General features: G+C 37.6%; 3 protein-coding genes across 3 annotated transcripts; 1 reads left to right on the forward strand and 2 right to left on the reverse strand.

The window, feature by feature from the left end:
- Positions 1–57: 57 nt before the first annotated feature.
- On the reverse strand, positions 58–2,027 carry K444DRAFT_661139 (uncharacterized protein; the record flags this gene model as incomplete). The annotated part of the gene is made up of 6 exons (XM_024886546.1): positions 58–460; positions 506–686; positions 798–1,118; positions 1,148–1,441; positions 1,504–1,775; positions 1,841–2,027. The coding sequence occupies 6 exons, from the start codon at positions 2,025–2,027 to the stop codon at positions 423–425; spliced, it is 1,293 nt and encodes a 430-aa protein (XP_024740640.1). The 3' UTR covers positions 58–422.
- A 556-nt stretch (positions 2,028–2,583) lies between these two features.
- Positions 2,584–4,621, reverse strand: K444DRAFT_609914 (serine/threonine protein kinase-like protein). Its single transcript, XM_024879655.1, has one exon. The coding sequence runs from the start codon at positions 4,418–4,420 to the stop codon at positions 2,882–2,884; it is 1,539 nt and encodes a 512-aa protein (XP_024740641.1). The 5' UTR covers positions 4,421–4,621; the 3' UTR covers positions 2,584–2,881.
- Positions 4,622–5,513: 892 nt separating this feature from the next.
- Positions 5,514–7,280, forward strand: K444DRAFT_522731 (uncharacterized protein; the record flags this gene model as incomplete). The annotated part of the gene is given in 5 exon segments (XM_024874226.1): positions 5,514–5,584; positions 5,639–5,823; positions 5,903–6,402; positions 6,417–6,719; positions 6,837–7,280. Coding segments are annotated over 5 exon segments (1,503 nt in total), but the record flags the coding sequence as incomplete, so codon positions are not given.
- Positions 7,281–15,179: the final 7,899 nt, after the last annotated feature.

The following is a 15,179-nucleotide window of genomic DNA, read 5'->3' on the forward strand; positions in this document are numbered from 1 at the left end:
GAAATCACATTTCAGATGTTCGAACATGAATTCATACATTTATTAAACTTGAATTATGTTCTCATGGCCGTCACTTCCTCGACCGTCCAGTTCATTTACTTCTTCCGCTCCTCCCCAAAACTTTTGCGAACCCCACTAATACAAGGGAGATGGGCGTCCCAAAGCCAGTAACCGGGTCTCACCCCTCCGTCGCGTTAAAGCCATCAACTCCACAGCCAGTCGCGCATCCACTCGTGATATCAGTAAATCCCTTGTATCCTTTCTGATAAATAAACGGATTCAGGAATCCAAGAAGAGGTTTATCGTTTGCCACACGAAAGCAACCCGTCGTTCACAAGTGCGATAATACCCGACATCAGAGGAGTAGAAGCGCTTTTTCCGCTGATGACGCCTTCGGTTCCGTTCCACAAGCAGGCAAAGTATTACCCTTGCGCTGATATATCAGGGTATGTACGTCCATCTGCACTCGCCAGTTTTAAGCTCATGGATGGGGAGGGAAACGTACCTCTGTTATACCACCCGTCGTATAGCCCATCCAAGTTTTGCACATGCGCACTTACAACCTTCTCCTGATACAGTAGTCGTTTGAAATAATTACTGGACCTTCCACCACTAGAGTAGATCTCCTGATAATTCCCATCAGCGCCAAGATACCCAGGCCTGAAAACTACAAACTCGGACTCGAACTAGTGCGTGGCGCCTACTGTTGTGACATATGGACACCCTAGTGGAAAAGAAGGAATGAACATAGTTGTGTTCTTCCCATCATTGCTAAGGCATGTGTTGTTGACTCATACCCCTCGATCACCGGACGCGAAGAGGATTGACACGCCTCGAGCACCGGGAGCCATTTGTTTGCATACTCGCTGAGCATATTCTTGTGGGACTGTCTGCACATCATATCCGTAGGATCTGCTGATCAGTTGAGGAACGTTTGCTTGGCTGAGGGCGTAGTTCAGCCAGACTAGATACGGTTCGTTCGTGTTATCCGGTGTATTGATATCCGAGGTGAAAGGAGATGAGCCGCCAGTTGAGTACGAGATGACGGGAGTCGGATCACTGATTCCTGTAATTGCTTGGGCATCGGGGTTCACTTCTCGAGAGGTGCCTTCGGCTGCCTAGAAATATTCAGCGGACCGCCCTAGACTAGACCATTGGCTATCGAGATCTGCTTGAAGTTGTATGCTGCATCAACAGCCGGGGGACGGTACTCCGCAAAGAACTTGGCAGTGTCGGGTCGGATTGGGATCTCGCCCAAGGACTTGTTGAAGCCGACTTGGGTCAGTCCTGGGACTTTGGGGTCGTAGACGAGAGTTGAGTAGAGGTTCATGAAGTGTTTTGGGGTGACGGAGCTGACGTTGCAGGCCTTTGAGATAGAGGCGTTTGAGGGCAGTGTGTATCCGGGAGAGGTCTGTGGTGGAGAAAGAAGGAATTCGATCTTCTGTGCTGAGGTTCGCATGAAGGATGTTGTGGGTTGGATCGCATCGTTATGTTCGTGCACACAGAGGGAAGCGGCCATTCTGGGGTTCTCATAAGGCGGTCACCATCTTCATGCTCATAGATGTGATATTCGGTGGTCAAAAGCCGCTCGGCCACTTCAATCGGCAGCGCAACTGAGATCCAGTTTTGGGATGTGCTACAGGTGAGGCCCATGATCTCGTTCTGACTTAGCCACTCGTGCACAAGGCCCGAGGTTTTGGCTGTGGGTGTGACAATGTCATTCACGTCCTCCATGCTCAAGTGCTGATCGTATCGATCATGATCTGGGTCGGATCCTAGAGAATTTCAAGTCAGCTCAAGTTAGAAGGAGATGGTACTTCGGAAAGGGAGGCAATCAGACCATCGTACAGGTGACGCTCAAGCTCATTGAAATTGCTCTGTTTCAACCCGATGTTTAAATGAAGCACATGGCCTCCAGCAGCCTTCCCAGCTTGTCTCCATTTCTGAGGTACGAAATTTGTTTTGACTGGTGAGCCAAGTGCTCCAGCTGCCAGTGTAAGTAAGACTAGAGAAATGGGTCCCAGCATCTTGAAAGGAAATCAATTGAGTGGCGTGCGAAGAGGGGGACCAGCCTTTGGGAAGGTCGAATTTAGGAAGCCTCATCATTCCACCGGCCACATGTGTTCCTCTGTATCACCTCGTACGAAGGGCTTTTCGCGCCTGGGCATGATGACGATTTCATGCTTGTTTAATTGATAGGTGACGCCGAGAACCTATGAGATGGAGGTATTTATTCCAAGTGAGGGGACCAATTCAAGTCCTAAACTTAGCAATCTAGAGAGGAAGGAGTTAAGAAGTTTAAACTCATGTGCAATGAGAACTTGCCGGCCCGGTTCTTGGATAGGCACGATCACCATCTGCAACATTCTCCTCGGCAGTGGAACTTAGACCTAAATTTATCAGGGGGCCAATGTGACTAGTGCACGATTGTTTACCCCGCTTTGTCCATCGCCAAGCCGTTGAGAGAAGAGAGTGGTGGGGTGGTAGAGTTCAGTCTCAGCATGGACTGCAGTACTGATACAGCAGCGTATTCTGAACTTCAAGATTGCGTTCATATCAAAGATGAGGGTGCACAATGTGAGAGACCTGCAGATATTGTAAGATGTCTGCTTTTGTGCATAAGCCTTAAAAGTTGCCTTCGACGGAGTCCACACTAGCGGAGGTTCAGAAATTATAGAGATGTTGCGAGTGCGAATATGTCCATTCTCTCCCTCGATAACAATAAAGCAGACAGAACGCCAAAAAGAAGATTCCCTGTCCCAAAGTACAGTTGTCTATTACGCCTCCCATCCCACCTCAAGAACAAATTTGTCTCTTTGTCTGGTCTTTTCTATCCCATGTGTACCGTGTATCCAATAGTCATGATCAGGAGGAATGCTATCTAGGCAGCCACGCCAGCCTCAGCACCGACCTCCATTCCAGCAAACCCATTCCCATCTAACAAGCTCTGACTAGCCACATAACTGAACCCACCAAACGGATTCTCCGCCCCATTCGGTCCTGTTGCGGTACTCGACCAGGGCGCCTTACTACTTATCAATACGGGGCTGAGCGCCAAATCCGTAAACTCATCTGAGAAATTCTCTGCAAGTTCTGGGTCGGTAATCACTGGCTGAATCGGGGCCTCGATCTCCCTCTTCGCGAGTTTCTTCCAGTCGATCTTGCGGAAAAAGCGATGCTTCTTCATCGTTTGAAGGTCTTTTGGCATGTTTGAACCCAGACGCTTATGGGTTTCCTTTCGCAGGAGACGGGTAAGGAGATCCTTGGCGTCCGGACCGAGAAAATAGGGCATGGCGAGTTTCTGCTTGCAGATTTTCTCTTGTATCTTTGCGTGGTTTTGACCTTGGAATGGAGGACTGCCAGTCAGTAAGTCGAAGCCAAGGGCACCGAAAGACCACCAGTCAACTGCCATGCCGTATTTCTGTCCCAGGATGACCTCTGGGGCCATGTACTCGACCGTGCCGAGGAGGCTGTTGCATTTGTCGTTCTCATCGACTGCGACTTTCGACAGCCCAAAATCTGTGAGGAGGAGGTGTCCCTCAGAGTCCAGCAGGCAGTTCTCGGGCTTGAGATCGCGGTAGATGACGCCCAGATTGCGATGGAGATGTTCGAGCGCCAGAACCATTTCCGCCATGTAGAAGGACGCGACCTCCTCGGTGAACATGCGCTCCTGCGCCAGGTGTGTAAATAATTCCCCGCCTTGCGCATACTCGAGAATCAAGTACAGCTTCTCATGGTCCTGGAACGCATAGAAAAGCTTCACGACAAAAGGATGTCTGTTCACGCTCTCGAGAATCGATCGCTCGGTCTTCGTCTGCTCGATCAGCCGCTTATGCACAGTCAACGACGCCTTCTTGAACTGCTTCTGCGCGTACAGCCGCCCAGTCGCCTGTTGCTTAACCAGAAGCACTGTGCCAAATGTTCCCTTTCCCAGGCAGCGCAGAGGCTCAAAATCCGAGGCTGTCATCTTCCGCGCGATCGTGTCCTGCACCAAGCCACCCTCGATCGCGCCATACAGTGGTTTGTCGCGCAGACTCTCGCTCACGAAGTCGGACTCAAGCGGTACCTCGTAGCTGGTGATGTCGGACGTTTCATCATCGCTGAAACCGTCGGACGTGTTCGTGCCCGTGCTGCTCTGCGGATGCGATCGCAGCTGGCTGCGGCTGCGCGCGAACGAGTTGCTGCGCGAATCGTTCTCGAGGTTCAGCGTGTCGAGTTGCAGCTTCAGCTTGCTGATTCCACCCGGTGCTGGCGAGGCCGAGGAGCGCAGCATCGGGCTGCTGTTCGCGCTGACGACATCGTGGATCTTGTGTCTTCTCGACGGTGTGTGGGTTCCGTAGTCCGAGTCTTCGTCTCCTGACCCGGGGACAGGAGTGTGGAAGCCTCGGACAGTTGTCAAGGCAGGCGCTGGGTTTCTCATGGTGCTCCTCGACGTCTTTCAGCATCCACTCTGATCTGGGAGCGATAGTTGCGGAACAGTTTCTGGAGGTTGATCTCAGTGCGCATCTGGTTGGGGCCGAGAAGGGAAAGAATGTTCGCGTTATTTCGTTCGATATGCATCTGTTAGATAGCTGTAAGGGTTGTTGTTATTGTGTCACCGGTGGTGTAGGGGGAGGAGGAGAAGAAAGGAGGGAAGCTGGGAAATCCGGAGATGTGGCTGGGCGCTGGCTGGGTCCTGGCTGACCCCGGGACGCGAACTTAGCTGCGCTAGGCCTGAAGAGGGAGCCGGCGCGCTTTGTGCTAAAAACAGAATCTGTTGGAGATTCGAGGTGAATCATTCTAAGCATTATACAATACCCATGCCGATGAATCGAATCCTCCAGCTGATTGAGAGCCTAGTCGAAGGGCTCATTACTGCGAATGATTGTTTCGATTTCGCATGCTTTCGGCAGCACAATGAGTCAATTCCAGCATCCGGCAAGTTCTGACGTTTGCAGGCTCTTTGTCTTCTCCAGGAGTGACGGAAGCAAGCATGTGTTGTCCATCCCGCCGCTCCATGCTGAGCATCATTATATCTACTTTGGCTTGAGTCCAGGTGGGACATGCGTGTGTTGGCATAAGGTCTTTCGAAGAACTTCTCCGTTTGCGGCGAGGCTCTCAAGATGCTCTGCCTCTATCTCCACAAGGACGACGAAGGCTTGTCACGCCTGGTGGATATGAAATCGAAATTGAATAAGTAGACAGACGTGCAGTTCTTGCCTTATCTCGGTCCATTCTCAGTTTCTCTCGTTTTAGCGGTTCGAATACACTCACTTCGATTTAGATATATTTGTTTGAGCTTCTCGTCGAGAAGTGCCGACTGGGCTTCGAAGAAACCTAATATCTAGAGATATACACCTATCTGTGCGTCCTCTGCCCTCATTCGAGGTTATCGCGCCCAGGATTGACCAGTTTCAATTAGGGCTCTCGCTATGATACGGTGGTGGAGCATTTGTTGCCCCTCGACCAGTTTGACGACTTTCTCTTCCGGACAGTGTGTCCGCTTCTGAATTTTCTCGAATTTGGTCTTAAGACATGAACAGGGCACCTTCGCACAGCGGACCCTTCCCGACGGTGTCACCCAAGTCACTGGATCGAAGATGATGTCTGTTAAAAACTGTGCTGGACTTGGTGGTCGATGTTATTGACTCATAATCAGTCTACAGCAGAACGCATCCCATCCCAAAACCTTCTCTCCCTCTGTCATCAGTCTGCCTCCAGACAAGTACTCTAGAATGATGACTGGGTTCTGTCTCCTTCACAAGGGTATTGAGGGCTCCACCACTGTCAGGCCACTCTTCTCAGTCTTCTGGACAGGCTGTGATGAGCAACTTGAAGCCATTCGTATGTCATATGAGGATGCAAATCGCCGAATGTCCCTAAGCATATCGCCCGTTCACATAGCTAACTATTTCCACGCCAGAGATAATTTACCGCAAGACTGATGCCATGGAAAAAGGCACCAAAGGTTGGGGATTGCTTTTGTCGTACAATCTGAAAACGGACATGACGACCGCGTTCTCCAAAGCGTCCACAGAGTCATACATTCTCGACAGCGTGAATACCACCAAAGCTGCCGCAGAGCAGATCGCCCACCCTATGATTTTCCCTCTCATCATATTCAGCGGTTTATTCAGCCTTGCTAACGCTGTGCGGGTAGAGATTTGGCAACGAGCTGCAAGAGAGCGGTTGCGTAGGATTGAACAGGCTGTGACCCACGATCGAACGGCGGCTGGACCCCAGGATAGTTATATAGACGAGTACGGACTCATCAACTTCAATCAAATTATCATGGAATTGGCCACATGTCACACTGAGGTGTTGAAGAAAAGCCCCTCGGCTTATCTCCGTGTGCTAGACGGCTTCGACGACGCGATGTCTCTGTTTGAAATGCACGCTCAAAGACCGTCTCCCGGCCCACATGTCCACTGAACCAGCACCACACGCACTCAATGCTCTCGTCTCGCATTAATTTCTATCGGAAGAAGTTACATGGGCAAAAACAGTACCAGTCCACCACCCTTCAAAGACTCGAGGTTCAGCGGAGTTTGCTCTCAATGTGCTGCGGCCAAATCGACAACAGAGCCAGCTTCCAGATAGCCTCAGCGCAGACTAGGCTCGCCCACTCCAGCAAAAGAGAAGCCGTCTCTCAGAAAGCAATCACAATCGTCAGGACAGCGTTTCTCCCGGGAGCACACCTTTCGGTTCGTACCACCCTCCACTTTCACTTCCCTCTTTCAGTCCGACCTCTGCCTATAACCGCTTTCCTCGTTTAACCTCTTGTTAAGAATTTCTTCGACCCGATTCCTACCTCTTTCCCTTACAGCCCAAATAACTGACCCTCCCAAGTCCCTCAGTCGAGTATCTCTAACAGTCCCTCCGTCTCCCCCATCTTCTGGATCTACTGGGCAGTGTCGATCCCACTCACAATCGCAGTAGTGGGTTCATACGTTCTGTGGGACTGGAAATTGTCCAAGAAAGCGGGTAAAGAAGATGAAGCAACCGAGCTGCGGATGCTTGACATGAAGCGGAATTCCCGGAGCCAGGCTGTCAGAATTGCTGCGAGTGTGGCCTTAGGAATCGGGGTGATAGAGAAGGTTCGAGTGGGACAGGGACCGAGGGAGTCAAGGAGAGGACCGTTCTCGGATTCAAGCAGGACGGTATGCGTTTGGATTCATTCTATTCATTCATTAATATTTACATCTCCTCGTCTCCTTTCTTCCTCACTCATTAATCTTCTCTTCAAGCCCACTTCAAAACCCAATCACTCCCCCACGCTTCCGCACTTGTTGAATTACTGAGTCCAGTGACTACCAATACTTTGCTGGTCACATTATAAGTCTACCCACTAGAGATACTCGCCCCATTAAGAGGCACACTGCTGACCCTTGATCCAACACCCAAGACTGTGACGTTGGCAAGAGGATTCGAATATTTGTACCTCCCCCTTGCCGACGCATACAGCGCTGAGTTTGTGAGCGAGAACTGCAATTATTTCAGTCAACAAGTTTGATTTAAAAGAGGGGGGCGGTGACTTACCTCAACCCAAAGCGTAGCTTTAGGGTTCACACTTTCTCCATCATCAACATACAACTGCCCACTCGCCGTGCTTTCCAAACTAGTTGCCGCAATGAGACCCCAAGGATTACTCCTACACTCCTTAGTTGTCATGCCCGCTTGCTACGTAGGCAGCACGCTTCCACCACGGATGTAAACTGGAATGTGGCCAAGCGGTGCATCGATCGTGATATTTTGTTCTGAGGAAGCGGCCACAGGGAATTGGGCATGCCGATCGTACCAGACTTCTCCATGTCCAAAGCCGGGAAAGGCACCGTCAGTTATGTTTGCACTTTACGCGAGATCGGGGGCTACTACGGGGGTGCTGCCGAGAAGGAATTGGCTGTCGGCGTTTGCGAGGAGGGGTTCGTTGGGGAATTCCCTGGCCGCCGGGGCTCGCATGACAGTTGAAGTACTGCTGTGCTCGCCGATAATCATATCCAGAAATACAATTTGGGATCAAGAATAATGATCTGAGAAATCTGAGTAATGATTCATACCTTAGATTTCACTGATTTTTCGGTTAGTTCCAGCTATAACTTGGTATTAGTTAATTATAATATACTACTATATAATACTATTCTTCGAAATTAAATTCTTATAATTAGAGAGCCTATACTACCCTGCTATAAAGTTCTCTAAGAACTTTATAACTTTTTATTAGAAGTATTCTAAGGAAATCGAAATATTAATAAAGTCTTCTATTTTTATTAAATAAGTTATATAAAAATTTTATATATTAAATCTTCTAATTTAGTCCGATTTCTGAATTTATTAGGGGAAATCCTTTCGGGGATTTAAATAGACTTAGATATAATTCTAGAATATAGTTCTTTAGTTTCTTTTTAAAATATAGTTTCCTAGTCTTTTCTATTTCTTTAAAAATTTAAATAGATATAAAATATAGTTCTAAGATATAGTTCTTTAATAATTCTATAAAACTAACTAGTAGAAATAGCAGATATTTTACTAGCCTATTAGAAGCTATTATTATAGAAATAATAGAACTTTTTTAGGGATTTAGGTAAATATAAATATAGTTCTAAAATATAATTTTATAGTTCTAGTTCCTAAAATATAGTTCTTTTAAATAATAAATAAAAGATTTCTTATTTTCTTTTCTTTTTTTATATTATATTTCTTTAATTATATTTTTTTCTATTTTATTTTTTTCTTATATTATATAATTCTAATATTATAAGATATAAACTACTATTTTTATAATAATAAAAAAGTATTTCTAATATAAAAAAAAGCTTTTCGAAATATAAAAACAAGTTTTTATATTTAGAAAAATAATTAACTAATAATATATTCTTTTATAAAAAAATAAATTTGAAATTAAAAAGCTAAAATTCGAATTCTAATATAAGTTCTTTTTCTTATAAAGAAAAAATAAAGAATTTAAAGCTTTTTATAAATATTTCTTAGATTTAAATTCTAAATCTAAATCTATCTCTTATATAAGGCTTCTTTTTTAGTAAAAGATAAGAATACTAGTATACTAATTAGTATATATACTACTAACTAATATATTTTCCGGTAAAAGGAATTTTAGTAAAAGAATACCTTTCCTATTACTTTTTACCCCTCTTTAAATAAGTATTTCCTTGTCTTAAAATATATACTTATTATATTCTTATATAATCCGATTTATAGAATTATTATTTACTATATTTATAAGTCCTATATTATTTTAGGGATATATAATTAAGAGTAGTACCTATAAATATAGTTATACTAACTCTTAGGAGACGAGTTTAAGGCAACTATATAGTTCCTTAGTAGTTATAACCTGAGGAATATAGCCAAGCTTAAAGAATATAAGCCCTAATATTATTTAGTGCTCTATTATATAGTAATAGAGTTTTTTTATATGGGCTAATATAAGCAAAGTAGTCTATACTACTACTATCTCTATTACTATATAATAGAGAACTTTTAAATTTTTATAGGAGTTAAAAAGTACCTAATTTCGGTACTATAAATATATTAGAATATAGTAAACTACTACTATTACTACTATTACTAGTATATATACTATATATTATATTAAATATTATATTTAGTAGGTACTATACTCTAGCTATAGATATAATCGTATAGTACTAGCCGAGTCTATATTAAGAGATATATACCTAAAATATAAGAGTAAAATTATATAAGTATATAAATAATTAATATATAATAGTATTACTAGTACTAATTCAATTACTGCTAGTACTTGTTTATATTACTAGTAGTGGCAAAAGAAGTATAGAAAAGTCTTCAAATTTTACTTTTACTATTTCTAAAATAAGGCTTACTAGTAGTAATAACTAGGGTATCTCCTAATATTACTAATACCTCCCAAAACCCGAAAACCCAACTTATAAGTACTTTCTAAACTACCCAAATTGCCCAAACTACTACCTAAACCACTCTCTAAAAAAAAGGCTAATCCGAAAAAAAAAACCTCTAAAGAAAACCCACTAATACTAGTACTAGTACTATTTGCTTATAGACGCTAATATATAGGTAAGTACAAGTCCCGGTCGACTACTAAGCAAAGTTATACTATATCTATATTCCGGTATAGGCTACGGAAATTAATATCTTAAAAGTTAGTAGTAATAGTATTAGATATAGTAATACTATTTCTAATAAGGTTATAGTTAGTAATATAATAAAAGATATAGCCATAGTAATCGAAACCGGTAGTAATAGTATTAGGAGAATTACTAGTAGTATTATACTATATACTAATAATAATTCTATTATTAGTAATGGAATTAGAAATAGATATATAGTATATTTTATTATTATATTAAGTACTACCGCTATTACTATAATAACTATAAGAGCTACTACTATAAATACTATAAGAGCTACTACCGCCGCAAGTACTATAAGAGCTACTAGACAAGGTACTACTATATAGATAAGGCTCTCGAGATAGTATTAGTAATGGATTATTCTCCTCCTTATTATTATTATTACTATAACTCTTATTATTAAAGTCAAAACTTATAGGTTTATTACTATTATTACTACTAGAACTAGAGCTTAATTTAATTAGTTCTTTATAAATACTACTAGTAGGGGAAAATCCAGATCCGGTAATAATAGAGATAGTAGGATAATAGAGAGGGGGGCCGGAGGAACTAGTAGAATAGTTATTATATTAGTAGTACTAGTAATAGAAGGGATAAGGACTACTAGTAGTAGGTTTGCTATTAGTAGTACGAAATATAAAATAAGTATAGTATTTATAGCTGGCAGGGTAAGTAGTCTAGCTAGTAGAGGTAGAGGCAGGGCGAGAAAATCTAGTAGTAGTAGATAGGCTAGATCTAGTAATAGTAGATAGGCCAGATCTGGAAGTAGTAAATATATTAGATCCGGGAGTAGTAAAGGAGCCAGATCCGGAAGTAATAGAGGAAGTAGTAGGGGCTGGCTAGAAGACTTGCGGATTACTAGGAGTATATTCCGGGAAGAAGATATTATAATACTAGTTTTACTAAGTATAAGTAATAGAGTAAATATTAGTAATACTATTAAGAAGATAGTTATAAGCTATATTAACTTGATCTATACTGGGAAAGGTAGTAGTAGTAGCAGGGAAGCGGATAAGTATAGCTTTATATTAATACTTAGTAGTATACTTCTTTGCCTTTTTAATATTATTAGTAGTAATTATATTACTATTAGTAGAATTGAGGCCAAGGATAATAAGGTAGTTAAAATCTGGTAATAGTAAAATAGATTCAGGGGCAAAATCTATTAGTATAAGTAATTAAATAAAGCTACTAAGATTATTAGGGTTTAATATAATAAAGGAATAGTAATAGCTACTTAATTTAATATACTAGTAAGTAATAGTATTAGTAGCAAATACTTAATTAAAAGTAAGTAGTAGTAGGAAGGAAATATAATAAGTAATCCGAATAAAATATATTAATATAAATATAAATAGTAATAGAAAGAAAATATAAAATATAATAAATAATCTAACTAAAATATAATAATATAAATATAAGTAGTAATAGAATAGAAATATAATAACTTAAAGATAAGTAGTAAAGTAGTAATAGGAAGGAAATATAATAATCTAAAGAAAAGGTAATAATATAAAAGTAAGAAGTAATATAAAAGAAATATAATAATCTAAAAGTAATATAATAATTTAAATATAAATAGTAGTAGAAAGGAAATAAGAAGTAGAGAAAGTAACTTATATATATATAAGAAATATAAAAGTAGTAGTAATAGTAGAGATAAAAGAAGTTATAATTATAAAGGTTAAAGAAATAGTAATAGTAAGAGTAAAAGGAAAAGTCGAGGTTATCTTATAGAAAGAAATATTAGTAGTAGAAATAGGATATATAAGGGAATAATAGAGGCTTTAGTAAATATATAAGAAATCTAGGAAGTAAATTAAATCCAAGAAGTAAATTAGATAAGAAAAAATAAAGTAGTAGTAATAAGAATAGTAAATATATTATTATTAGATATTAACTAATTATAGTAGTAATAAGAGTAGTAAATATATTATTAGATACTAACTAATTATAGTAGTAGTAATACTAGTATTATAAAATTAAATTAGTTTAAAATATACTAGAATTTAACTTATTTAAATAAAATCAAAATACTAAACTAACTAATATAATTACTACTTCTATTATCTAAAGTACTAAAGCTATAGCTTATATTAAATAATAAGTATTATATACTTATTTATTATAGTACTAGCTATTAGTAAGTACTTAGTCTAGAAATAGTAAGCTACTATTTATATAATAAGTATTAGGTAAAAAGGGAGCTTTAAAAGCAAGTTAAGAAATATATTAAGTAGTAATAATAGCTATATAACTATTAAAGCATATTACTACTACTAGCTAGATCTATTCTATAACTAGTTCTCCTAGTTATTAATAGATACTAGTATTAAGACTATAACTTTTTAATTCGAAATCGGAAAGCTATATATAAATATATAAATAAGGAATATAATAAGAAATATATAAAGGATATAGAGATCTTTAATCTTATATAACTCCAAATATAGATAAGAAAGAAAAGGATATAATATTAGATTATAGACAAGAATAAAGAAGTTAGGTATATATTCTCTAATCTTATAATATATAGTAAATAATAGAAATAAAAGTAGTAGTAGTAGTAGTAGTAGTAATAGTAATATAGATAAAGATAAGGAAATCAAGAAAGAAGTTATAGAATAAAATAAGGAAATTAAAGAATAATAACTAGTTTTAAACTAAAAGCTAGTAATAATAGAACTTGACCTATAATTATAATATATAAATTAGAATACTAGTTTCTTATAGTCTAAATATAGTTTTATTACTATTACTAAATTTATAAAACTACCTAACTTAAAAAAGTAATAGTTAGTTTAGGTATTAGGATTATAGAACCGGATTCTTAACTACTATTTTAGTATACTCTAGGCTATTAATTATAAGAATATTCTCAAGTAATAGGTATTACTAAAAAATAAAGCTATAAGCCAGAACTTATTTAAGAGACCAAATAACTAGATACTAGTTAGGTATAGCTAATAGTAATAGTTATTCTTATATTATATAATACGGATATTACCCGAGAATAATTAGGAAAATAAGACTAAGATAGGAATAAGATATATTAAGAAATAGTAGTAGTATATAGATAATCTATATAATTTACTTAAAGAAAGAGAAAAGTAAGAAGTAGTAGTAATATTAGTAGTAGTAATAATAATAGTAAATAATACTAATTTAGAACTCGATATAGCTATTATAGGCTTAATTATAAGTATTATAATATAAGATATAAGTCGGGTTCTATTATATAAGTTATTATTAATATATTTCTTGGCTATATATAGTATTAACCTATTAATAAAAGTATTCCGGCTAGTATTTAATTATATACTAATTCTTATATAAGTTCTTTAGATAATATAACTATTATTATTTGAAGTTATATTATTACTATAAGTATAGCCGGAGCTTGAATTATATAGTTATATAGAGGTCGAGTTAGTATAAGTATAAATAGTAGAGATCTATTAGTAGTATTTATATAAAGGGTTATTCTTACTAGTATTAAGTATTCTAACTTAACTTGCTTATAGAAAGGCTATTAATAAGCTTTATTATTCTCTATTAAATATCTTTTAGTCTAATAATTACTAGATTATATATTATTAGAGTATAAAAGTAATAATAGTAAAGATTCGAACTATATAGTAAGAGGTGACCCGGGAATTAGAAAAGATCTTATTTAAGCTACTTTTCTACTAGTATATACTAGATATATTACTATTACTAGTAATTAATTATATAGGTTTAGTATAAAACTCTTAATAGAATAATCTTAGCTTTATTAATTATCTCGAGAATTAGGAGATCTATAAGAGGAACTAGTAGTTCTTATACTAGTAAATACTTATAAATATCCCCGAATAAAGACTTATAGGTAACTATAATAATAGTAGTAGTAGTAATAGTAGTTATAATAATTAATAAGAATAAATTAATATATGAAAGTCGGTATATCTCAATTATAAATAGTAATTCTTATAGCTCTTAATAGTAATAATATATATTACTAGTAGCTAGTTTATATAAGGGCTAGAGCTCGGCTTAATTAAGGTTATTAATAATATCTTTTCTATATGAAATATATATATAATTAATAGCCGGATAGTATTTCTAACTAAGTATAATAAGTTATAGAAATAGTATAGTATAGTAGAATATATATTATATTATTTACTATTACTATTAAGTCAGATTCTAGTATAGTATCTAATCTATATATGCCTATTCTTATAGGTTATTAGATAAAAGAAATAGAATTACTTATTTATAGATAAGTATAGGCTATAGGCGGGTTATTAGTTAAATATAGTATTAGTAATAGTAATAGTAAAGTATCTTAAAGTATATTTAATTATTTATATATAGTATTAGGTTACTATTATTATTACTAATAAGTATTTTAGTAAAGTAATTAAGATATAGGATTAGGAAGAAGATATAAGAGAAAGTAATGAGTTTATAAAGAATAAGAATAATATAAAGATAAAATTAAATATACTTAATTATATTCTAGTCTAGTAATTAGCCTATAGATAAGATATAATATAGAGGTACTATATTATTAATAGAGTATTTATAAATTTCCTGAGGCTAGACTTAGTTAATATATATATATAAATATTAAGGATATAGTATATATTCTTTAAGGTCTAACTAGACTAGGAGGTAGTAATAGTAGTAAAGTAAACTAAGTATAGCTGGGAAGTAAGTTAATAACTCTAGCTAGCTCGAGTAAAGTATAAGAGAAGTAGTTAGAATTTAAGTAATATAGTTACTACTATTATTATTACTAAATAATAAGTACTTAAAGGGCTCTAGTAAATATATGGCCCTATTATATAATCCTAGTCTAAAGAATAAGTAGTAGTACTAGAACTAGTATATTAGCTAGCTTATAAGATATATATATTAATTATTATATTACCTACAAGTAGTAGTAAGATAGTCTTATTCTTCTTATTTAGGGTTAGGGTTAGGGTTAGGGTTAGGGTTAGGGTTAGGGTTAGGGTTAGGGTTAGGGTTAGGGTTAGGGTTAGGGTTAGGGTTAGGGTTAGG

The sequence above is a fragment of the Hyaloscypha bicolor genome (genome assembly GCF_002865645.1).
Source record: "Hyaloscypha bicolor E unplaced genomic scaffold K444scaffold_50, whole genome shotgun sequence".
NCBI classification, from domain to species: domain Eukaryota; kingdom Fungi; phylum Ascomycota; class Leotiomycetes; order Helotiales; family Hyaloscyphaceae; genus Hyaloscypha; species Hyaloscypha bicolor.